At 42.9% G+C, this 24,960-nt stretch overlaps 1 protein-coding gene across 5 annotated transcripts in view; it reads right to left on the minus strand.

Annotated features, from left to right (window-relative positions):
- The window catches only part of CARMIL1 (capping protein regulator and myosin 1 linker 1), a 4,434,936-nt gene that overhangs the window by 3,236,013 nt on the left and 1,173,963 nt on the right, over window positions 1–24,960 (minus strand). For all 5 annotated transcript variants that reach the window (XM_044067077.1, XM_044067074.1, XM_044067073.1 and 2 more), the window contains exon 3: window positions 22,237–22,287. In XM_044067077.1, the coding sequence (XP_043923012.1) occupies window positions 22,237–22,287 (51 nt within the window). The remainder of the gene's footprint in view (window positions 1–22,236; window positions 22,288–24,960) is intronic.

Raw genomic sequence — 24,960 nt, forward strand, 5'->3', positions numbered from 1 at the left:
TAGTTGGTTTTACGTTTTTAATTCCTCTCAGAAACTGTCTAAGCAGAGGATGTGAGAAAAGTGGAGGATCCAAGTCGTATTCTGCTGAAATAGCTGATGCATGAATCTTAATGGAAGAATAGGACAGGCCTTTGTGGAAGAGCTCTGCCAAGTATTCCAGGATGTTGGCTATGTTTACCAGTGACACATTTTCTCCTTTTGCAGTACTCCAAATGGAATATCTTTTCCATTTTGCTGAATAATTTTTCCTTGTTGAGGGTCTGCGAGACTCCAAGATAATGTCTTTAACCCTTTGTGATAAATTTGGGTGTTTTGTTCTTATGCAATGTTCCAGGCAGTCAGCTGCAGTGTTTTCAAGTTTGGATGCAGGGTGGTGAAGTTGTTCTGTGTTAACAGCAAGGGGACAAGGGGTAGGGGCCATATTTGTTCCCGAGACATGCTCCTCAGTAATGGGTACCAATGTTGTCTTGGCCAGTCTGGAGCTATCAGAATGATCCTTGGACGGTCCTCTTTGATTTTCAATAGCACCTTGTGCATCAAAGGAAGTGGAGGGAATGCATATGCTGTCAGGTTTTTCCAACTGAAAGATAGGGAGTCCACCTTCCAAGCAAGTGGGTGGTACGTCCTTGTGCAGAATTTCTTTAGTTGGTGATTGCGTGGGGATGCAAATAAGTCTATCTGTGGGAGTCCCCATTTTCTTGTAATGGTTTTGAAGATGTCCGGATGGAGCATCCATTCGTGGGCATCAGTGGTTGTTCTGCTTAGTATGTCTGCTAGAATGTTTTCCTTTCCTGGTACAAAAATTGCTTGCAACTGAATGTTGTAACTCAGGGCCACATTCCAGAGGTCCACTGCCATCCGGCATAGAGGGTACGAATGTGTGCCTCCCTGTTTGTTGATGTACCACATAACTGTGGTGTTGTCTGTCCTTATCAACAGTTGGCCTTGTTGAAGAAATGGTCTGAATGTCTGAATTGCCAGTTTTACTGCCAGCATTTCCTTTTGATTTATGTGCAGGAGCAGTTGGCCCGGAGTCCATGAACCTTGTATGCACTTGTCCAGCATGTGGGCCCCCCAACCGAGGTCTGAGGCGTCCGTTGTGATGGTTTGGCTTGGCTGAGTGTTGAGGAAGGGCAATCCTTTGTTTGATTGACAGGCCTGAGCCCACCATAGGAATTCTTGCTTCAGGCATGGAATTATAGGAATTTGGGCTTCTAGGCTGTGCCTGTGCTGAGACCATAAATTCCTTAGGTACCACTGTAACTTTCTCATATGCAGTCTGGCATGTGGAACCAATATTATGCAGGATGCCATGAAACCTAAGGCTTGCAGGACTTTTCTTGCTGTTAGATGGTTCTGCTTTGTTAATGCAAAGAAGTAGAGAGGGAGTTGCTCCTGTTTTTCTACTGTTAGGAATGCCATTTGTTTGGATGTGTCCAGCTCTGCACCCAAAAAGGTTATCCTTTGGGATGGAATCAGCCTTGACTTTTTTATATTGACTGTGTATCCCAGGGCTTGTAGTAGGTAAATGACTCTTTTCAAGTCTTCTGCTAACTTGTTTTTGTTGTCTGCTTGTATCAGGCAGTCGTCCAGGTAAGGGTAGATTTTGATTCCCTGAAGCCTGCAATGAGCAATTACTGATGCCAGGCATTTCGTGAACACTCTGGGCGCAGTAGATAAGCCAAAGGGCAATGCTGAGAATTGATAATGCTCTGATCCTGCAAGAAATCTGAGGTATCTTCTGCAATTTGGTCGTATGGGGACGTGCAGGTATGCCTCCTTGAGATCTAGAGTTACCAGCCAAGACTCCTTGCCCAGCATGGGAAGAAGCTGCTGTAGGGTCAGCATTTTGAATTTTGGAACAATGAGGAATGTGTTTAAAGCGGACAGGTCGAGTATAGGTCTCCATTTGCTTTCTTTTCTTGGTACCAGGAAGAGTCTGGAGTAAAATCCTTGTCCTTGCTCTGTAGATGGTACCTTTTCCACAGCTCTCATTCTTAATAACTGAGTTATTTGTTTTAGAGCTTCTGTCTTTTGATTTGGTGGTAGGTTTGGCATTCCTCTCTTCCCTGGTAGAGTATGGAAGTGAAACCTGTAACCTTGGTCTATTGTCTGCAAAATCCACTTGTCTCTTGTGATGTAATGCCAGTTTGCTGAAAATAAAGCTAGCTTCCCGCCCAAGGGTGCTTCTAGTTGTTCCCTGGTAGGCGGTGCTAGAGCCAAGTCACTGTGATTGTCCTGTAGCAGTGGTGGTGGCTGTGTCTGTGGCTGCACCTCGCTGGTTGTTACCCTGCCACTGGCGTCCCCTGTAGGCACCCCTGGATTGACTTCTGCCTCTTGAACGCCTATTCCTGCCTCTCTGAGCTCTGGATGAGTCTGGAAAGGACCAATTCTTGGAGGGCCAATTCCTGCTAAACCTTGGAGGTTGGACCTGTAAGAAATCTTTCACTGTTTGTACAGATTTTGCCTTTTCTTCCATCTTCTTCAGCACCTGTTGTGCAGGAGAGCCAAACAAATTGATCTTGTCCATGGGAGCATCTAGTAGCTTTGATTTGACATGGTCTGGTAAGGCCTGCTCTTTTAACCATGCATGCCTTCTGATAACTGTGCCAGTCATGGCTGATCTAAAGGAAGCCTCCAGTGAATCATAGCCGCATTTTAAGGAATGGTTACTGACTTGCTGAATGTTATGTACCATTTCCTGAACATATTTTTTGTCTAATGGTTCATCTGAGGACAGTTTTTTAGTTAACTGATCTAGCATAAATTCTTGATACTGGATCATGTGGAATTGACAGTTCAAGGCCCTAGCTGAAAGAGTAGCAGAAGTGTAAACTTTTTTTACCCAATCTCTCTAAGGACCTGGATTCCCTTTCAGAGGGGAGGGGTTTTTTAGCAGAGGTAGCTGTTACAGCTTTAGGACCCTGGGAGATAGTCTCTGGGTCTGCAAAAGGAGCCTTATACAAATGGTAATGCGTGTCTGGGACCCTGTAGTACCTATCGGGCTTAGCAGGGGCCGGAGGTAGAGAATCAGGAGCAGTACAAGCATCATTAAAAGCATCATCTACAACAGAGAGAACAGGAGGTATGGCTAAAGGTCTATGTTGTGGTAAATGCAGAAAGGTTCTAAGCCTTTTTCTAGAGTCAGAAAAATCCTGGCCCTGCCACTGAAATTGTTCCCTCATAGCATGCAAGGTTTCCCCAAAGGAAAATTCCTCAGGCGGAGAGGCAGAAGGAATGGACTCTTCAGCATCAGAGTCTTCATAAGGGGAGAAAGGAGCCTCTGGAGGGTTAGTAATATCTGAATCATCAGAGGAATCATCTTTCGAAACTGGCTCAGGGGGCTCTGCTCTAGGCCTCTTCTCTGGGGGTGGGTGAGAGGCCCTGTCAGGGTGAGGTTGGGATCCCCGGATTAAGGAAATGAGATCCTCTGCTAGACTAAGCATTTGAGAACTAGAGCTAGGCCTGTGAGAGGGGGTCTTAGCAAGCACAGATTTTGTAGATTTAGCTGCTTTAGCCATGGCAAAGGCCTTAATGGACATGGATGCAGGTGGCCTAGCAACTCCACGTGCAGGGGTAGAAATATCCAGGGGAATAGTGTCAGACAATTCCTGAGAAACTGCAAGAGCAGGAGGTATATCAGAAGCCGATTCCGTCAGGTTGGAAGAGGCCTCAGTAGGAGGTACGTTTTCGGCTGAAGGAAGAACCGCTTGCTCGGTTTCAGCCGAAACCGAGACACTCGCAGTTGGCTTAACCGCGGTTTCGGCCGAAACCGCAGACCGCGAGTGTCGGTCCTTTTCCTTGCGCTTTTTAGATATTTGCGTAGTCGGAGGATCCGACGGCATAATGTAAGCAAAATCGGAGCCGAAAAACTCCTCAGCAAATTCCGATCGACGTCTAAGCGTCCGTCGGTTAAAAGAAGCACAGGCTAGACAAGCTACTACGTTGTGGTCTGGGCCTAAGCAAGGTAAGCAGTAAGAGTGGAAATCTTTATGAGGTATTTGTTTCCCACAAGTTAAACAGTTATTCACTTTTTCTGACATCGGCTGAGGCAAGAAAAAGTCCCCAACGGGGTACTTAGCTTTTTAGAAGTCTTCGTAGAAGTATTCGGTAGTAGTAATCTCTGGTTCTGACCGACCGGCACTTGCGAACAGCTTCTGCTTCGGGCGCCACGCGGCAAGAAAGACTGAGGAAAATGACGTCGGCTGATGCCTTTATACCCGAAGAACTGCAGCTATGACGTCGGGTGAAGTGCGACACCAGCCGAGGCCAGACCCAAACTTTGGAATCCGGCCGACCGAGGGGCTGCCTGACGACAGGACAACCCATTTGTAAGGACTGCAGATGCATCCTTGAAGGACATCCAGGACTGCAACAGTGAACACACTCGAACATCTATATTTACAGTAAGTGCACACAACTGTACTATGGTCTTCGTGTTTCACTGTTGCAGTCATCACACTTGGGTAGATTCCCAAAGCTGAAGAAGGGTGGAGGCAGTCAAGAAGAGTTAGGGCTGGCTAGTATGCCTTGCAGAACTGCTGTTGCAAATGGATTTGGAAAAGATAGGCAGGTGGTAATGCGCTTGGTGAAGGTGTGTACAGAACTCCAGGTAGCAGCTTCCAAGATGTCCCTGGTAGGGACTCCCCTGAGGAAAGCTGTAGAGGTTGCCCTAGTGGAATGTGTTCTGACCCCCTGAGGGGTTGGTTTCCCATGGTGCTTGTAGCAGAAATGGATGCAGTGTGCTATCCATTTGGAAATTTCATTTTGAAATGGCCTTACCATCTGCCCCTGTTGGAAAGCTGACTAGTAAATGGTCAGATTTCCTAAAGGGCTTAGCCCTATCAAGGTAGAATCTGAGCTGTCTGTGCACGTCCAAGGAGTGCAGGATCCTTTCCCCTTTATTTTGAGGATTAGGGAAGAAAGTTGGCAAATGGATGGATTGGTTGAGAGCCACACTGGACACCACTTTAGGCATAAAGGAAGGATTGGTCCTGAGGGAAACCCTGTCTGCATGGAAAAATAATGAAGGGTTCCACAGCCATAACTGCTTGTAGCTCGGACACTCTTCTAGCTGAAGTGATGGCCATAAGCAAGGCTGTTTTGCAAGAGAGGTGGCTCAGTGTTGTAATGAGCCGAAATGGCAGAGGCATGTATTTTAATGGAGGAGAAGGATATGCCTCTGTGGAGTAGATCTGCTAAGTAATCCATGATTAAGCAGGGAGGGCAGAGTTGTGTCCTCTCCTTTAGATTGAATCCAGGAGCAGTACATTTTCCACATATCAGCAAAGGATTTTCTTGTACTGGGTCTTCTGGCTTCAGGAATGACGTCCAGCACCTGCTTGCTTAGGCTGGTTACTGGGGGAGAATTCAAGGAATAAGGCAGGCTGCAAGATTTAGGGTTTGCAGTTGTGGATGCAAAATCTGTCCCCCTGCTGTGAGAGCAGGGTTGGGTTCTGGTGTAGGTGCCAGGGTGGCACCAGTGACAGGCTGCGCAGGAGTAGGTACCAGTGCTGGCATGGCCAGTCTGGGGCAATCAGAATTGTCCTTGGTCTGTCCTGTCTTATCTTGAGTAATACTCTTGAAAGAAGGGGCAGAGGGAGAAAGGCATAGATTGAGAGATTTATCCACAGAAAAGATAGGGCATCCACTTTCCAGGCCCTGCTATGAGGATTCCTGGTACAGAATTTGCTGAGCTGGTGATTGCAGGAGCAGGCAAAGAGATCCATCTTTGGGGTACCCCATTTCTGAATCAGAAGGTTGAAGATGCTGGGCTCCAATTGCCACTCATGTGGGTCTAGGAGATTTCTGCTTAAGTCGTCTGCCAGTGAGTTTTGTTTGCCTGGCAGGTATTGAGCTTGCAGATGGATGTGCATGTCCAAGGCCATGTTCCACAGGGCCATAGCTAGCCTACAGAGTGGGTTCCCCCCCTGCTTGTTGATGTACCACATAACTGTGGTATTGTCTGTGGTTATTAGCAGGTGTCCTGGTGAGAGTAGGGATCTGGAAAGTTGTCAGAGCGTGATGCACAGCCACCATCTCTTTTTGGTTGATGTGCAGATGAATTTGACTTGGGCTCCAGTAGCCCTGAATGCATTTGTGTGCTCCCCAGGCATAGTCCGATGCATCTGTGGTTAGGGTAGGGCAGCGTGGGGTTGAGTAAAAGGCAGTCCCTTGTTGTGGTTGCATGCTGCTGCCCACCAAAGAAACTCTGTCCTTAGACATGGTATGATAGGAATGACGGTTTCCAGGTCCTGAGAATGTTGGCACCAAAGACTTTTTAATTACCACTGAAGTTCCCTCTTATGCAGTCTGGCATATGGAATTAGTAGGATGCATGTGGCCATGAACCCTAGGGCCTGCAGGATTTTCCTTGCAGACAGCTGGGTTCTGGTGGCCATTTGAGCAAAACAGTCCGTCAGATAGGCTTGTTTTTCTGAAGTGAGGAATGCCATCTGGGATGCTGTGTCCAAGCTTGCTCCCAGGAATACAATCTTTTGACTGGGGACTAGTTTTGATTTCTTTTCATTGATGGTGTATCCCAGGGATGTTAGAAGGTTTTTACAAATGCCACGTGCTGCAACAGCATTTCCTGACTGTCCGCCTGAATCAGGCAGTCGTCCAAGTATGGATAAATTTGAATATTTCTCTGCCTGCAGTCAGCAATGGCTGGAGCCAGGCATTTTGTGAATACTCTGTGAGCAGTGGATAAGCCAAAGGGAAGTGCAGAGAACTGATAATGCATAGATCCTGCCCTGAAATGTAGACATTTCCTGCAAGACTCCCTTACAGGGATGAGCAGATAGGCTTAAGTCTAGGGTGACCAACCAGGCATCTTTGGCTAGCATAGATAGAAGCTGCTGCAAGGTAAACGTTTTGAATTTTGGTACCACCAGGAAGGTGTTGAAAATTGAAGGATCTAGGATTGGGTGCCAACAGCCCTCTTTTCTGGGTACCAGGAAAAGTCTGGAATAGAATCCTTGACCTATCTGTTCCACAGGAACAGGTTGAATTGCCCTGATAGAGTGCAGGGATTGAACTTGGTTTTGTGCCTCTGCCCACTGGTTTGGAGGAAGGTCTGGGAATCCTTTTTGGGGTTGACAGAGAGTGGAAGTAAAATTTGTACCCTGGGACACAATGCTGAGGACCCATCGGTCTTTGGTGATGGACGTTTTTTGCATGAAGGGCAAGTTTTCCTCCTAGGGGCACAAGTTGGGCAGAGGTGGGGAGTGGAGTAGAGAAGTCATTGGGAATTCTTTCCATAAGGCGGTGGCTTAGCACGCCCTGCTTTGGAGGTGGAGGCACTCCATTGCTTAGATCTCTGCATACCCTGAGACTGTAGTCTGGGGGTCCATTTCCCCTGGGTTTAATTTGAGATGGCCTTGAGGGGGCTGGAAAGGACCAATGTTTCGAGGGGCAATGCCTACTGAATTCTAGGAGGCTGTACTTGCAAGAATTCTTTGACAGTCTGCATAGATTTAGCTTTTTCTTCCATCTTTTTAAGAACCTCTTCTGCTTTGGTGCCAAACAGATTGTCCTTGCTCAAAGGAGCGTCTAATAACTTATTTGACATGGTCTGGCAAGGTCTGCTCCTTAAGCCAAGCATGCCTTCTCAGTACAGAACCAGTGACTGCTGCCCTGCAAGATGCTTCTAGGGAGTCAAAGCCACACTGCAATGTATGCTTGATGACTTGGCTTGCAGAATGCATAAGCTCTTGCAAGTCTTTATTTTCTGCACAGTCTGTAAAGGTAGCTATTTTTTGCTTAATAAGTTCCATAATATGTTGCTGGTACTTCAGCATATGAAAGTGACAATTCAAAGCCCTAATGGCGGGAGTTGCAAAGGTATATACGTTTTTACCCCATCTGTCCAAAGCTCTGGAATACCTGTCCAAAGGGGTGGGATTCTTAGCTGTAGTTGCTTTAATACCTTTAGGCCCCTGCGAGATTATCTCTGGGTCAGCAGTAGGATTTTTGAAAAGGAATTTGTGAGAATCAGGTACTCTGTAGTACCTGTCTGGTTTCCTAGCAGCAGGGGGTAAGGTATCAGGAGTAAGACTGGATTCCATAAAGACATCATCCACAACCTCCAGGACTGGGGTATTGCTACAGGCCTATATTGTGGCAAATCTAGAAATTCTCCGAGTCTCTTTTTGGACTGAGGATAATCTTGGCATTCCCAATGGGAATGCTCTCTTAAAGTATGTAAGGTTTCACCAAAAGAAAAGTCCTCTGGAGGAGAGGCAGAGGGAATGGATTCCTCTGCATCTGAATCCTCATAAGCAGATAAGGGCATGTCTTCATAATTAGATATCTCAGAGTCGTCAGACTCTTGGTTTGTTGAAGCTGCTGGGGACAGGAATCATTCTCTTAGCAAGGGAAGGCGGACTTCCCCTAATGAGCATAATACGGTCTTCTGCCATTTTAAGCATTTGATGTTGTGGCAAGGGAGCAGGTGCATGCTCTTTGGTCAAAGGTTTTTTTAGGCATAGCGCGTACTCTTGGCCTTAGAAACTCGGTAGTTTTAGACAGAACTGAAGACATGAAAGAAGTCGTCGGTTTGTATCGAACATCGGTAGTGCAAAGAACTTTCTCAGAAGCCGGTGACTTCTCAGCGGCTCTGAACCCATCCAAGGTAGAGACATCCATAGGTTCCACAGTCATAGAAGAGTCTTGCAGCCTAATGGACTCCGAACGGATCTTGGTAGAGGCCTGCAAATCCACTGAAGAGGGCATCAGGGGCGGCAAAAGCGCCTGAGTACCGGTGAAATGGCGACTAGCTTAATGGAAGTGTCGTCGGCTTTGGACCTGTGCGGTCTGTCTCTGTCTTTATCTTTACGTTTTTTCGGAATATCGGTAGTCGGATGGCTTACCAAAGCCATTTCAGAATATGGAGATCGAGAATTAAAGTATTTAGTGGCAATAAGGGCTCAACGACGAATAGTTCAGGCATTGAACAACAGCGAGGTACGTCGTGGTCTGGGCCTAAACATGTGACGCAGTAAGAATAGAAATCTTGGTGTGGTATTCGCTTTTCACAGGCAAAACAACGGTTAACTTTTTCGGACATCTGTTAGAGCAAGAAAAAAGGATCCCCAATGGGGTACTTAGCTTTAGAAGACTTCAGGATGATTCAATTTGTAAAAGAAAACTCGGGTAGCGGCTGACCGGCACTCATGCAAATTGCTTCTGCTTCGGGCTCCTCGGCAAAAAAGACTGATGTAATAGCGTCAGCTGCCTGTTTTTATATCCCTGATGACCTGATGTCAGTTCTAGAGTGACAGCAACTGATGCAGAAATACTAAGTCTTTGGTATTTGGGCCAACTGAGGGCTACCTGCAGGCAGATAACCCAAGTGTAATGACTGCAACAGTAAAACACGAAGAACATCATGCTGAAGGGATAGGTTCCTGACCCAGAGACTCCCCATACTCTGGAATAGACTGCCCATACATGTCAAGCAGAGCGCCTCTCCTTGGCCCTCTTCAAAAGAAACCTTGATGGCTGGATGGGAGATGGGAAATTTACCCCGGGAATCACATCACTCGCCCTGCTAGACAGGGGTCCAGGGAAGTAAATATTGTGGGAAGAAATAGCCAAAGAATTGTTATGGCTAGGCTTGTATAGACCCTAGGGCCGATAGCCTAGTACCAACCTATGAACCTATATGGCAATTATGACTGAAACATGTGCAGTCCTTTACCACTTCCTTAATGACCGCAAATGTATAAGCTTGTTTCTTTCAACAAACAAAAATATGTACTTAAAACAGATTTGTAAAAACTGAGTTGGTCCATCTTCAGTAGTTGGTATGACTATATATAATGCAGGCATTAGGACCATTCAGAAGTTAAAAGTCTTCAGCCTGTTCAGCACCTCCTCTCTGGCTTTCCTGATACTGCTCAACTCCCATCTCTTCACAGTGTGAGCATAGTTACTCCTCCAATATCCATCCTCCAGTAATCCCAGGTAGGGAAAAAGGAAGGCACACATAGCTGCTAGTTATAGCATCCATGGAGTGGCAAATGAAAGAGAGCTAGAGACTGGCTTGTTTGCCTTGGGCTTTGGACACAGAATATCTGTGTGGGAAATATTACCAACGATGGACCCACTTCTTACTGGTCTAGCATTATGGCAAGTATTTAAATCTGGTTTAAAAAAAAAAAAAACAAACAGCCATTTTCAGTAACTGCTAGACTGAGTGCCCAGCACTGCACCTGGGTGTGCTGTCCAGAACAACGTCCTCTTCAACACAGTCGCCCCAAACAAGGATAGTTCCTTGGAGGTCGTATCTGGCTTATAATGTTTGGTGAAAGTATTCAGGTTTGAGGAAGGGACTATGTGCAAATATCATCAATACAGCCGTGCTTTAGGAAGGGTATAGTAGTAATTCTAAAAGCCCTCACAGAGTTGCAGGCCTCCCATGTTTAAGTATCTGCATGGGTGGTTCTAGCAAATGGCTAAGAAGGATGATAGCTGCCTGCTTGAACATTTCAGAAGTACAGGGGTGGCTGTGGCTTGCCATGAGAGTGAAACCCAGCAGAAGAACTATGCATTACCCAGTGGAGATGAGGCCTGCCAAGTCCATGCTGTTAAGGAGGAGGGGGAGGCAACCAATGGGAAAAGAGTAGGCCACCTCCCAAGACTAGTAAGCTGTCCTTGATCCTTACTACCCAACTCTCGCCTGGGAAAGGAAGAGTTAATGCAGATTCCTATGTGGGAATGAACGAGATACAGGGCTTTCCCTCAGACTAGGATTGCTTGGTTCCTACATCTCCAGAATGAATAGGACAATTGGGTTTCTGTAGTGGAGCCACTGGGCAAGGATGTGGGAAGGTGCACAAAACATCTCAAATTCCTATGTAAACTGGTACAGTGGAGGAGTGTTTTTCTTTTGTTTAGGTAGTTGAGGAAGGATATCCTGAAATAATGGACTTGTTTAGACTGGACTGCATAGTAACCTCAAGCATAAGAGAGAAGCTGGTCCTAAACATTACTCTATCCTTATCAGGTGAGGCACAGCACTATCCCAATCTAGTCGGGTCTCAGAACTTAAAGCACAATTGATTAGTGACCATCAGGCATACTGTTAACCCGAAAGCGCTCATCTCTCTTTTTTGTGTTACAACGCTAACTTTCAAATGGTTAGGTTGTAGCTTTTATTTTGTTTTTTGTTTTAAAACATTTAAATAAAAGTTCTTTTAAAGAAGAAACAAGGAGAAGCGCCTTAACAAGAATTTCAACAGCAGTAGCCAAGGAGGAAAGCACCATTCTTTGAAAACATATTTGCAGCATTTCTTGGGTTTTCCGTAAGCGTTTGCTCACTTCTCTTTCTACTAATGTTTTGTTTACCTGTTAAGATTTAGGTCTCTGTTTCTGGTGTTAGAACAAGTACTAGACTTCCATAGATTCTGGAAATCCAATGATGCAGTAGGGGAAGGTGGCCAACAGACTATCCCATCCCTGCAGAAAAGTATGCAACAAGTTAGTTAATTCACAGTTCTGACCCTTGCATGATTTCACCCTTGGGAGAATGCCCTAAAAGACGCCACCATGGTGGCTTAACACAACTATGGTAGTCCTAATGCTCAGAAAGTCAGACAGGAACTTCTGTCCACCCAAAAATCATCCATCATAGCTGCCTCCTTTACAGGACTCCTCCTGTTCAATAGCAAGGTTAGCAAGCACCTTAAAGATATTGTGGAGCAGATCGAACCCTGATGACTAAGAGCCTAAAAGCCCAGCCTCCATGAAGAACTTTTAGTAAAATCCGGAGTGGCCAAGACTGGATATAGTATTGATGAAGGGGTGCAAGTAGGGTACAAAATCAGAGTCAAACAATGAACTGTGTACAGCCAGAGGTAACCACTGCACAACAAGAGACCACTGTAAGCCCACAGGCTCAAAGCAGCTGTTCTGAAATGTCCCTCGACTATTCTCCTCTGGATCACTCATATAAAACCTGGAAGACGGGATGGATTTGTGACAATGTGGGGTGTTGCTATCCGAGTCAGGAAGAATAGGGCAGTGCATGTGTAACATATGCCAGCATAGTTAGCTGGAGTTTTCTAATTCATTTTGTCATTTGACTGTTACACTGACTTGTACAGATGCTTGCATTAAAAATATATCAGTGTTATTAGAAATGACAAAATGTGTACATTTAACTAAACTATTCGGGAAGGCAAGAGTAGACGTTTTTGAAACTGTTCTATAATTTCCAAATACTGCAACAGATCTTAGCAAAGCTCTGAATGTGCATTGTACCAGAGTCTGGTGATCAAATGTGATGTCACTCTATAACCAGCACTGAGAGGATGAAACTCTCACAGCAGTTTGTTTTCTCTGGAACCTGATATAAAGACCTAAGTTATCACAGTCAGTTAAAAGCTCATCACCTTGCCTTGTGGAAGTAAGCATGTTTGCATCTAATCTTGCCTTGCTGTATTAATAAAGTTGGCTATGGAACAGTTATTCTTTAGACAGTCAGGAAATACAGTGAGATTATTTAAGTAGTGTTTTCTTCATCTGACTGAATCTAACCATTTTTATTTCTCCTGTGATTGAAACTCTGGTGTTTACTGTACTTGGATATTTAATATTCTCATGTTTTCTGTTTTAGTATTTATTATTAAATATTTTATATCTTTCATTGTGGATGGTCTCTTAGAGATTACTTTTAGCATCTTGAGAGTACTTGTGCTTATTTTAGTGATGCTGTGGCACTCCGAAAAGCATTGCCACTTTGGTTACACTCTACCATTTATATTAGCATTGATGTTACTCAGTTAATTGGAAAACCTTGTATGAGCCTTAGAGTAGTTGACTGGTTGCAGCATGGTTACCTTACAGTCTGGGCAGAATGGATACAGCTAGTAAATCTGTACCAGCCTTTAACAGGAGAGAGAGTTTGTGTGTGTGTGTGTGTGTGTGTGTGTGTGTGTGTGTGTGTGTGTGTGTGTGTGTGTGTGTGTGTGTGTGTGTGCGCGCGCACATGTGTGAAAATCAAATATCCAAATGTGGGCATGACAGTTACTTCGAACTGGGACACAGTGCTCCAAAGTGAGTCTTGTTTGGGACCTGGAGAGACTGAGTCCAGTCCCAGGTCTGGAGCGTGTTCCCTGTGTGCTCTTAGGAGAAATTGTGCTTAATGCAGACAGCTGGATCTGAAAATACTATGTAAATTCATTGTTTTTAATGACCATCTCTCACTGGTGAGGATTAAGTTCTCCTTGATTACTGGCCTGGGGTAGAGAGGCCATCACAGGATCCACATACATTTTCACCAGGAGTGACTAACTTAGCCCACTTAGATAAAGGGGGTATGGCATGAAGGTTGTTACTGGCAAGGCATGTATGGTTCCAAGACTAAAAACTGCCCTGAAAAATAAAAGTGAGATAAGCTGATTTGCTCTGAACAGGGTAGTTTAAGATTAAATGAAGTGAAGTGATGCATTCCAGCCTCATAGTTAAGGCTCATCCACAACACAAACGGAAGGCTGCAAATCAAAGTGGAAAGGGATGATAAAACAGGGTGGGGAGGGTGGAGTTTGAGAAATAAGGAGAGAAGGATTATAGATTCAGGCTTTTAAAAAGAAGAAGCAGCAGTGGTGCAGTGGTTAGCATAGTCACCTCACGTTCTCCCATTCAATTCTGGGCTTTTGTGTGGAGACTGCATGTCCTCCCCACTGTCAAATGATGTCTAAAGACATGCAGGTAGGTGCGTGTGTGAATGGGTGTGCCTTGTTTGAAGGTTGGGCGCCAGGCTGGCAACTCGGCACCGTAAAAATCAACTGCCAATAATTAGTGGACCAGTGTTCCGCTGTGGTGACCCCCAACCAGGATAAGCCGAAAGACATACAGGAAGCACCATACCAAATATTATATTCATAAAGTAGCAAAAAGTAATTTAAAAACCCAAGTCAACAAGGGAAAGAAGAAAAGAGATTTTATCAATAGGGATGACTACAAGTAAGGGTATATAAAACAGACAAGAGAAGAGCATAAATTTACTTGAGAAAATTAAAGGAACCAAGGTACTGGATAAAACTAACTAGAGAGGGGAAGATAAGCAGAAGTTTGGATTGCAGGATAGAGACGGCTTTTCCTACCAGGGTCTGATAAATTACAGTTGTGATAAGTTCTACTTACATGTAACCGTAGATGTTTATAGAACACAGTGTCTTACTGGCATCTTAGTGGTGTCCTGCTACAATCCCCCTGGCAGTCTGTCAAAGCTCAGAACTCCTCCCATTGCCTGTTTGTGAGGATGAAGAGCCAATCACCTGATAGGACCAGGGTAACCCTTCTCACTCACAGACAAAGCCCTTTCAGTTTTCTAGATTCCAACAGAAAGTACAGATGAAACACAAGCACTGAGAACACTTGCTGTTCCATAATAAATGACACACACACACACACACACACACCAAAAAAGGTTGCTGGGCCAAACTCATAGCACCTCCTACAACCAACTACATACATCCAACGAAAAGGGGGATGGTGAGAGAGAGTACTGTCAGTAAGGCAGTATGTTCTACGAATATCGCCTGTTGCAGGTAAGTGGAACTTAAGCAACTGTACTATGTTCAACAAACATACTGCCTTACTGGTCTTTGGGTAGATTCCCAAAGCTTACCCAACCTGGGAGGAGGAAGGATATGGGTCCAGAAGCACCCTGAGAATGGTCTTTGCAAAGCCTGCATTGTATCGACAAAAGCATCCTGTTTGTACTGTTTTTTGAAGGTAAGGATGGAGAACCAAGCTGCTGCCTCTAGAATACTTGAAGTCCATTCCTTTCCAAAATGATACTGATGAGGAAAAGCCCCTGGAGAAAAGTGGCTTTACCTTGCCTGGATTTGCATCACCATGGTGGGTGTAACATGGTGGGCAACCCGCATGCAATGAATTCCAGAGAGAGAGGGGGTGAACTTTCTTTACTCCACAAAAGGAAATAAAAAGCCCTTCAACTTTCCGAAAGGGCTCTGTTCTAAGAATGTAGTACCGGAGCCGCTTATGCACATTCAAAGTAAAAAACAACATTTATCCCTTGTATTTCTGGAAAAAATACAGGGAGGTTAAAAGATGGACAAAGTGAAGACTGAAACCACTTTTGGCCTGAAAAAAAAAGGATAAGTGAGCAATGCAAACATATCCTTGTGGAAGCTCAGTAAGATTGTCCCACCAAGAGAGCCTGTGGTTAGAGAAACTCACCTTGCAGATGTCGTAGCAATAAGCAAAACAGTTTTCCATGTTAAGAACTTAATCAGTGTGAGGTGCCAGTTAAAAAGTTGGCAAGATCAGTTTTTCAAGCACATAGAGGAGATCCCATGAAGGAGGAATTTGCTTGTGAGGGGAGGTCTCATATGCAGTATTCCTTTCATGAACTGTTTTACCAAAAAAAAAGAGGAGATCCATTGGCAGAGAAGCAGAGATGGCCACTAAATGCACCTTAGTGAATACATACACTAAGCCATCCTGAAGTAGTTCACAACAATAAATCAAGACCAGAGGTATATTCACAACAGTTGACCCTCCCCATAGTCAAGTGACATCTAAAGACATGGAGGTAAATGCATGCGTGAATGGGTGTGCCTTCTTTGAAGGTTGGGCATCTGGCTGGCAACTTTGCACCGTAAAAAATCCACTGCCAATCATTAGCGACCAGAGTTCCGCTGTGGCGACCCCGAGTTCCGCTGTGGTGACCCCTAACCGGGAAAAGCCAAACCCTATGTTTCCATTTAGGCATGGTTTTGAAAACTTCATCAAAGTAAACAAGATTTTCTAAAAGCATGTTTTCTGGCCTCGAATACCTGCTACACATCCTCAAGAAACAAATGCCTAATTGGAGTCAAGATAGAATCATCAAGGCTGTCAACAGAAGTTTCTCCAAATTGGGGTGCACCAGTTGTCCCTGCAACTGTGTGAACAGGTCCAGCATGTGAGGCCATTTTTGGTAACTGCCCTTTGCCAACAATACCACACACAGTAAGAACCAAGAATGCCTGACAAAATAAGGAGTCTCCACAATGCTCTCTGGCATTTCTCTTTGAACTTTCAGAAGTACCTTGTGAATCAGTGGAAAAGCATACAGGAGCATTCCCATCTCAGGAGAATGAGGATGTGTCCGTCCTCCAAACTGTCCATTTTGAAAAGAAATGGACAGATCTATTTAGAGGCATTTCCCCACATCTGGATTAGATCCTGGTACATCACTGCCTTGAGCTTCTACTCGTCTGGATCTACCCAGTCTGTCTGCCACAATGACTTCCTATTACAGGATGTCTGATGCCTGAAGAAACAGAATACAGTGAAGCCTGCTCCACCAACTGTCATTACCAATTGGCACAGAGGGTTAGACCTCATCACTGTGGTTATGTCCGTAATGACCAAAACAGGACCCAGATTCCAAAGGTGGTATAAGACTTCCAAGTCATGAAGCACTGCCAACATCTCCTAAACATTAACGTATTTCTGTGTGTCTTTGGTTCTCCAAGCGGCTAGCACTTTAATTCTCACTGATGCTCCTTCTTGCATCAATTTACCTCTGTCATCCCAATGATTAAGGCTCTGATTAGCTGCTGAACTACATGCACAATCAGATTCAAAAAGAACATTCATAATCTCATTTCGTAGCTCATCAGAAAAAATAAGCATACCTCCCAATCACCACTGGCAATACTGTATTTCTAGAAATAGTATCAGCCCCTTCAAAGGCACTTTTCAGAGCACGTTCTGACACTTGGAAAACATCAGAAACAACATCTTTAACATAGACCTTCTGCTGTGTATGCAATGATGTAGCAAACTCTTCTAAACTGTACATTAATCTCAACACAAATTTCCACATAAAGCTCTGGTAGTTTAAAAACAATCATGCTGGGCTGCACCAGTTACATTCCCTAATATTCTAGCCACTTGTGTAGTTAAAATCTGAGGGACTGGGCATAAATACATGGCCATCTTATTAGCAAAGCTTACTGGGAACACCAAAGCAGGATCCACGCACAAAAGGTTTCGGAGGACAGGTGAGGCAGACACAAAAATTCTAAAACCCTTTCTTAATCAAAGCCTCAATAAACAGATGAGAACTACAAGCTTTCTGGAAGACCTCACCCAACACTGGTTATCAAACAAAGGAAAAGAAAACATCTCTTTGGGTCCCTGTATCTGTTTATCATCAGAAGAACCAAATTATCTGATAAACACAGGTCAAGAGTCCTCAGACATAGGATCCTGTTCAAAAACAGGATCCTTACCAGACTGAGCGAGATGAAAGTGTTGACATTATTATAACCCAGGTATGCACCCTGTAACCAACTGCTTGCACCATAGTCACCATCTTAGATGGGAAACCAGACTGCTGCCCCACCAAGTGAGCATTAAACTTGGTAAAACCTTACTATGTCTAGGAAACTCAGTTCCTATATTCCATCTCAAAAGAATCATTCCCTAATTGCAGCCATTTGTTCGCCCAAAATTTCTGAAATAGTACTATAGGGAATTCTTAAAATCTGTCAATTCATTCCATTCCTAAAAACATGTTCACAGTTACCTCTATCTTTCCCATCACACCTCCAGTATTCACAAACTGTTTATTCAGTCTTAAGGTAGCCCAGGATGGCTCTGTGCACTGCAAAGATGGCTCCAGAAAAGAAACGGTCTTCTTCACTTCTCTAATGCTGGAATTATCTAGATATCCTGGGTGTCATCTTGGTCATTACTGACATCTGAGGAGACAGCATAGCATGACCTGAGGTAATATCTGACATCAGAAGAGGTGGATACCAGTTTTTCTTTTGGCACCAATCTTGACTCTTTCTGAATCACAGCATTTAAGTACTTCATTGGCTTTTGGAGGATCAATGTGTGGCTCAAATAACCTTGTCAGAGACTGCCCTCACAGGAACTTCCTTGGCTGATAGCCCTCGCTGCATAAGCTAAACCGATAGTCTGCCCTTAAATCTATTTCTTGTCATCAACCTAAATCCCTATCATATCAGGCAGTTTACAGTGCTGTTCTGCATGTCGAAGTTAAAAACACCAGGATTGATCGATGTTCGGTACAATCCATCTGCCACACAGCCAGGGCTAGTATTCCAATCAAAACAATGGCCACAGGCATATTAAGCTTATGCTGAACTGGTGGAAGAAATGGTGAAAAGTCACAAAAGGGAGTAAAATACAGCAAAAAATTTAACTGATGGAAGAGTAACACTTCAGAAGCAAAAACACAGTAAGATGAACTTTACCAAAAAAGTAACAAAAAAACACCAGTAATCTGAAGATACTATCTCATGATCAAACTAATCTGTAGCAGTGAAGAACTGGAGAAAAGGGAGATGAGCAGGATGAAGGGAGCCAAACTAAAGGGTAGAAAAGCCTGAGGTCTTCCCAAAGTCAAGTGGTCATAATGCCTGGAGTATACAGTTCACTTACCAAAAAAGAACAACTTTTCAGCTCATATTATACATACATACATATATATATATATATATATATATATATATATATATATATATATATATATATATATATATATATATATATATATATATATACACACACACACACACACACACACATATACACACACACATACACACACAGACACACACACACACACACGTGTATATATAAAAACATCCTAGAACATTTTCTTGTGTTGTTTTTGTTTTAGATGATCAATGTTTTAAAAATGTCAATTATATGGTCTCGGCCATATAAAATTCAGCATTTTAAAATGTCGAGCATGTAAAGTGAATCTATATACACGTACATCGAGAGAGATACACACACATATATTGAGAGAAAAACACACATATATCGAGAGAGATACACACACACAAAGAGACAGAGTGAGAGGGATATACACACACACATATACATACATATATATATATATATATATATATATATATATCTATATAATACCATAGCCGGCTTTAGGCACCAGCGAAACCTGCGGTCGGTGGGCCCCCCCCCAACCATAGCAAGTTGTCTTACCTTGACATTTTGTAACATGTTAGTCAAATCAGCAAACGCTAGTACAGCAATTTTGTGTACTTAATAAACCAGACGGGTAATAATTTATATCCTCTTTAAAATTCAAAGATATCTTCAGTTATAGTAACAGTGTTTTGTCAAGCAACAGGCTTCACAATTCCATTAAATATTTTACCCCTGACATAGTACCCCTGGCTTAGTTAAACTAGTGGACATTCACTCCACTAAAATTAACAACATAGCCAATGTTAGGTGCTTGCAATACTCGTGGCTGCAAGGGGGCCCCCTTAATCATCTTTGACTGTATGTAGGGGCCTCACAAAAGTTGCTGCTGGTTGGGGAAAATGAGAAAAAAAATGTATTAATTTCCTGATCGTGCTCTTTAATGTGAACTGGGCTGTAAAATGACCATGTTAGGATAAAGCTGATAATGAACATAAGCAAGGTAAGCACTAGAGAGGTCAGCAGTAGAGAGGTCAGCAGTCCAGAGTGACTGAGATCAGTGCAAACCTTGGATTTTTAGAAAAGCTGATGCTTCTGATCTTCAGGGATGGTTTGCTCTTTCAGGGAATTTTATAAATACTGACAGAACACCAACTAGTAAAACTTTCAAATTATTTGCAGAAGAATTCAGTGCAATGTCTATAATAGCAGAAAAGGCTCAAAATCATCAACAAGTTCTAAATACTACTCAAAATAAATTAAAAAGTTAGTAGTATAACACCTTTTGCATTAGCTTTCATTTTTGGGCAGTAAGTATAAAACTCTGATGTCTGGATTTTTTGACTGTCTGTAATCCTGAATGATTTACAAGCAAATAAAACTTTTTACAAAGGATAGAGCAAAACGATGAGCAAAGTCAGGGAAAGTAAATAAAAGTTACCTACCCAGCTGCTATCTGCTGACTGCTAAATGGCAGTCACTGATCATGCTGTGCCAGTACCAGTGCTGCACAATGTATTTGCTGAAATAAGTACAAAATTGGTATTGCTATGGCTAGTGTGTGTGTGTGTGTGTGTGTGTGTGTGTGTGTGTGTGTGTGTGTGTGTGTGTGTGTGTGTGTGTGTGTGTGTGTGTGTAAAAAATATCAGTGATTTATATCGGTGCGCACACCCAATAATGCCAGAACACAGACATTATTCTTCTGGGTATCAGTAAAAAAAAAGTGTAGCTAAAAAGTAATTATATTCCAAAAGTAATGAATAAAATTTATCACAGAACATTCAGACATTTAGATCTTCTAAGAGTCTAGGGCCCCATTCCCCACACTGTATATCTGGATACATGGGGCTTCCTTAATCATCCTTGAGTCTGGGGACCCCACAAATCTGCTGCTGGTTGGGGAAAATGAGGAGGAAAACATTCATTTTCTGATTATGCTCTTTAACCTGAACATGGGTCTGACATGACCTGATAGGATAAAGCTGATAATGGCCTCTGCTCTCAACTGCACCCATTCTAAAACCAGCCCTGCTCAGATGTGCGTGTGGGTGTGTTGGGCGGGTGTTTATTACTTCTTTAATTGTCACAGTCAAACTTTAGATGTGTGCACATTTGTGTTTGGGTTGATGACAGTGTGGGCATTATTTCTTTTATTTTTCTTACAGACTTCAGAGGTGTACAAAGAAGGTTACTATAGTTTGTATAGGGGCAGTGTACTGTCTAGAAGCAACAACGTAGAATACATTAGTGTAATTGTTATTTTTTCACTTTCCTCAAAATCACATTTCAGACATGTATGCAGGTAGCTGCCTTTGACAGTCTGGGTTGAGGAATGAGGAGGCACCTATGTATATGTATGTCAGCAATCATCTGAAATATGCGACTGTAGAAATTTGAATCTCTGCTTTTCTCCCAGTCTAACACCAAAGGGATGCATAAGCAGTCTTTTTGGGGGGTTAGGGAGGCAGGCAGTTTTACGATAAGACCTGTGTATCCAGACAACTGGCTTGTTTATTATGAGTTACTATTTTGTCATCTTTGAACATTAAGCCTTTGGTACAACTTATGCCTTCATGGAAAGAAAAAAAAAAAAAAAAGACTGAAATTATTTTCTTACTAGTGATTTTGTTTTGGCCACCACTGGTTGGGAAAATGCTCTAAATGCATTTCAGAACATGCATAACCCAATGCTTCTGCGGGTTTTGGCTTAACTGAGTTGTTTACTAAATGGTTATTACTGTGCTTACTTGGTCAGGAAAGGTGTGTTGAAACGATGCAAGGAAAACTAAAGCTGAACAGCAACAATTTCTTTCCTTAATCAAAATTTCTGTTCAAGCCATCTTTGGATGAAGACTGTGTAAAAAGAAAAAAAAAAACTTTAAAATACACTTCAGAGCATACAGGAAGTTATGACTTCTCGAAAAAGCTAAAGAGTACAGCAAAATGTGAGAAAAGGAAGAAAAAAGTAATGTATATTGTATAGGGAGACCAAGATGGGTGGAAAACAGGGGAAGACCGGTGCGCGCGCGTGTGTGTGTGTGTGTTTGTGTGTTGGGGAGGGGGGGGGGGGTTGAAACAGTAGGCCTAGGGCTCCATTTCATGAAGTCCAGACCTGTACAAACAATTGCTGTAATGTATCGTTTGTGCAACTAAATGCCAGTAACTTTAAAAGTCCGTTTGTGAGATAAGCCAACATTGTGTGGTACACAGGCCTGTTGTAATACAAGAGTATTGCAGCTACAGGTCAGTCTGTGTGTACTACTCCTAAAAGTTTGCAGCATGAACTAAAAGATTGCTTAGGATGGTTATCAGTGACAGGATGATGCATAGATTGAAAGTGCCTGGGGGCCCCCCAACTTGACATTTGCTGGGGGGCCCCCAAAATACTAACACTGGCACTGTTAATGACTCTCTTTTGTTTCTGTAATGTATTCACATCAGCTTCCAGTCCAACAGCAATAAATTTTTTTAGTTCGAAGAGCCACTTAAAAGTTTCTTTCCCCGAGATTTCTGCACACAATACCTGTGAAAAGCTTCACATGTGCTGCTCAAACACTACAGAATGGCAAGGCTCAGACAGGGGCATCTACATAATAGATGCACATATATACTGCAGTAGCTATTTCACAGAATTATGGGAAAATTAAGGTTAAAAGGAAGTCAGAGAAACTGAAAATCTGAAAAATGACAGAAGCAACAACATTTTTCCAGCTAAAACTACTGTTTAGATATGCAACTGTAGTCTGATTTTATCAAACATCTGCTTCACAAACCTAGGGCTCCTCCTACCTTTGTGGGGATCCGGGCTGTCAACAGAAAGGCACGACATGATGCAAGCACCTACAAGACAAAAGAAAATATGCTTCAGAATGCACATTCCAGTACTTTGGAACAGTACTTCATCAAACCAGATCCTAGTACTTTGGAACAGTACTTCATCAAACCAGATCCTAATCTCAGGTTTAATACAACAGGTTGAAGCGATATACTAAACAAAATTACAAACAGTGCCTTCAAGTTCTAGCTCTTAAAACACGCTCGACTCTATTCAGTTAAGCCAAATTCCTGGCCATCATTCAACATTATCAGCCATAAAAACTGCATTCCAAAACTTTATACACATTTCCCCCTCTTGGATTCTCTTCCACCAGTTCTAATACTCAAAACGTAAAAACAGCCCTGTTTTAGATGTCAAAAAGTGGTTACAAAATGCCTTGCTAATGCTTAGCTTTTTGGTGTTATATAAATGCTCATATTTTTCACAACATGCAAATGGAGTTTAACCTACATAAAAAGAATTACAACCTTAGCAAGCAGCTACTACGCAAATGATATTACGGTCTGCTTACCATTAATTACTATACAACTGTTTGGTAATATATTTATAACAACTGGCTTACATTCAGTGTGATTACATTTAGCAAAATCACTGCATTGAAAGGTACCAAGTTTGATTATATTTTCACTTTTGCTAGGTACCATATGTATGCTTCTCTAACATATTTTACTTTCTTAAATAATCTGTATATGGACACAGAAGATTTTATCTATTACTGCTTTGAGCTCTTTGTTGCTCAAAAGAAAATAAGTGTTAGATGCCAATCTTGTCATACTGCTTGAAAAATGGTCTATACAGAAATCACTTTTAAACTTTGGTGGTGACTCTAGCTGTCTTCTTTAATAACAGTAAAAGGAAGTCTTAGTATAGCGCTAACAATTCAATTCTTGTAAGTGTTTTGACGATTTTTCTTAGGTGCATTATGGTATCTGGTGAGTTAAGTGCCTAAAGGCATTTGTATCCTTGTTATTCCTTACTTATCCCCCCATAAAAAGCACAATCCTTTTACTAAACCAAGAGCCAAATAAATTTGTGTATCCCCTGGTAGAAATCACCTTAGGGGATAGCATGAGGTGCAACCATAGACTTTAATGGATGCTTTTCTGCACCTGTGCAGTTGTGCGTCCATTTAAGTCTACCAGTGCACTTCCGGTCTTCCCTTATGCTGATATCTCCAAGGTTAAAGTTTACTGTTTAACCTCAGTGGCACGAGTTTAGGAAAATATATTTTACAGGTTTATAACTAAAGCAGAATGTTAAGTGGTGCATTGAAAATAATGTTTAGTACTTTAAGCACCACAAGCCATGGCGCAAAGCAAAGAAATTTAATATAAGCAGAGCACTAACTATATAAAACACGCACCAGAATAATCAAGTTTCAAACAATTACCCATATGCTTTTATTTTAATAAAAACATTGTCATTGCCCCACTTGTGACCCAGATGACCCCACTGTATTAGTAGTCCAAGGTCTAGAAAAGCCAGGAAGGAGTATGGAAGAGCTGCAAGGACTGGCTTAACCATCCAGGAAGAAGGTCTTGGGGTTTCTGTTCACAAGGGAGAACCTCCCAGTGTATGCAAGTAGATAAATTCCAGTTGCAAAGCAGGCTACCTTCCGTTTGGTAGATGGCAGTGGGTTACAAGCAGGTGTGATAATGTTTGTAGTATCACACACAATCAACCCTAATTAGGGTTTCCCCATCCATGCATAGCTAAAAATCTCTACCATTGCTGCATATACAATGCCCACCTCCTGACATTCACTCCAGAATGTGCACGTTGATCTCACAAGGAAGCTGATACAAGGCACTCTTTCCCTGATCAGCGACAGCCCAACTGTTTTAAGGGAGACTGACTTTCTTCCCTTCATCTTTGCCCCTGTGTTGCTAATCATTATGGCTCTCCCCACTTGGTCAGTGCCCATTCAATACTCTGTTCTGTCAAATCCATCTGGAGCTCAGGGCAGCCATGAAACTGCTGTGTGTTCATATGGCAACTTAGCAGTGACACCATTTTTGCATGACCTAACCCATTCCCCTGTTGTGTGTCCAAATAAGTCACACAACTGCAGTGACCCACAATATCCTCATCTTGAGAATTCATGCTCCCACACACTTTGTCCTTAGGGTATTCTCCATTGGTGGCTTAGTGAGCCTGATGGCCACTCACTTGTCAACCATCTTGTGAGGGATAGTGGAAGTGTGCATGCTTTTATCCCTTTTCTTTTGCTCCCTTTCAGGCTGGGTGTGTCCATTCTCCCTGCAACTAGTAGAACTTGTGCCACCTAGATTATAATCAAGGCTTTAACCTACCTATGCTATTGGAGCTGGTCTATACAGCAGGAGTTCATCAGTCCAAAGCATGGGAAATGAACAGGGTTGGTAGGGGAAGGAAGAAGGTCAGCAGTAGATGGGGGTAAGGAGATTAAAGGCCAAAAAAATAAATATGTATGCGTGTGTGTGTGTGCATCTATGGCAATCTGGACAACTGAGATCAGATAGACTCCATAAAAGGTAGTTATATTCTACTGTTATAGATTATGCATTGCTTTTTAATACTTTCTGATAAATCTGCACTCTAACATCAAATTCACCAGTTTTGCCAACTAACATTTAAAACTGTGATCTGAAATTGTGTTTCAAGTGTAAAATTAAAACTTGTGTGGACTGGTGTAC

This window comes from Protopterus annectens, chromosome 3.part1 (assembly GCF_019279795.1).
Source record: "Protopterus annectens isolate FY-2018-M chromosome 3.part1, PAN1.0, whole genome shotgun sequence".
In the NCBI taxonomy this organism is placed as follows: Eukaryota; Metazoa; Chordata; order Ceratodontiformes; family Protopteridae; genus Protopterus; species Protopterus annectens.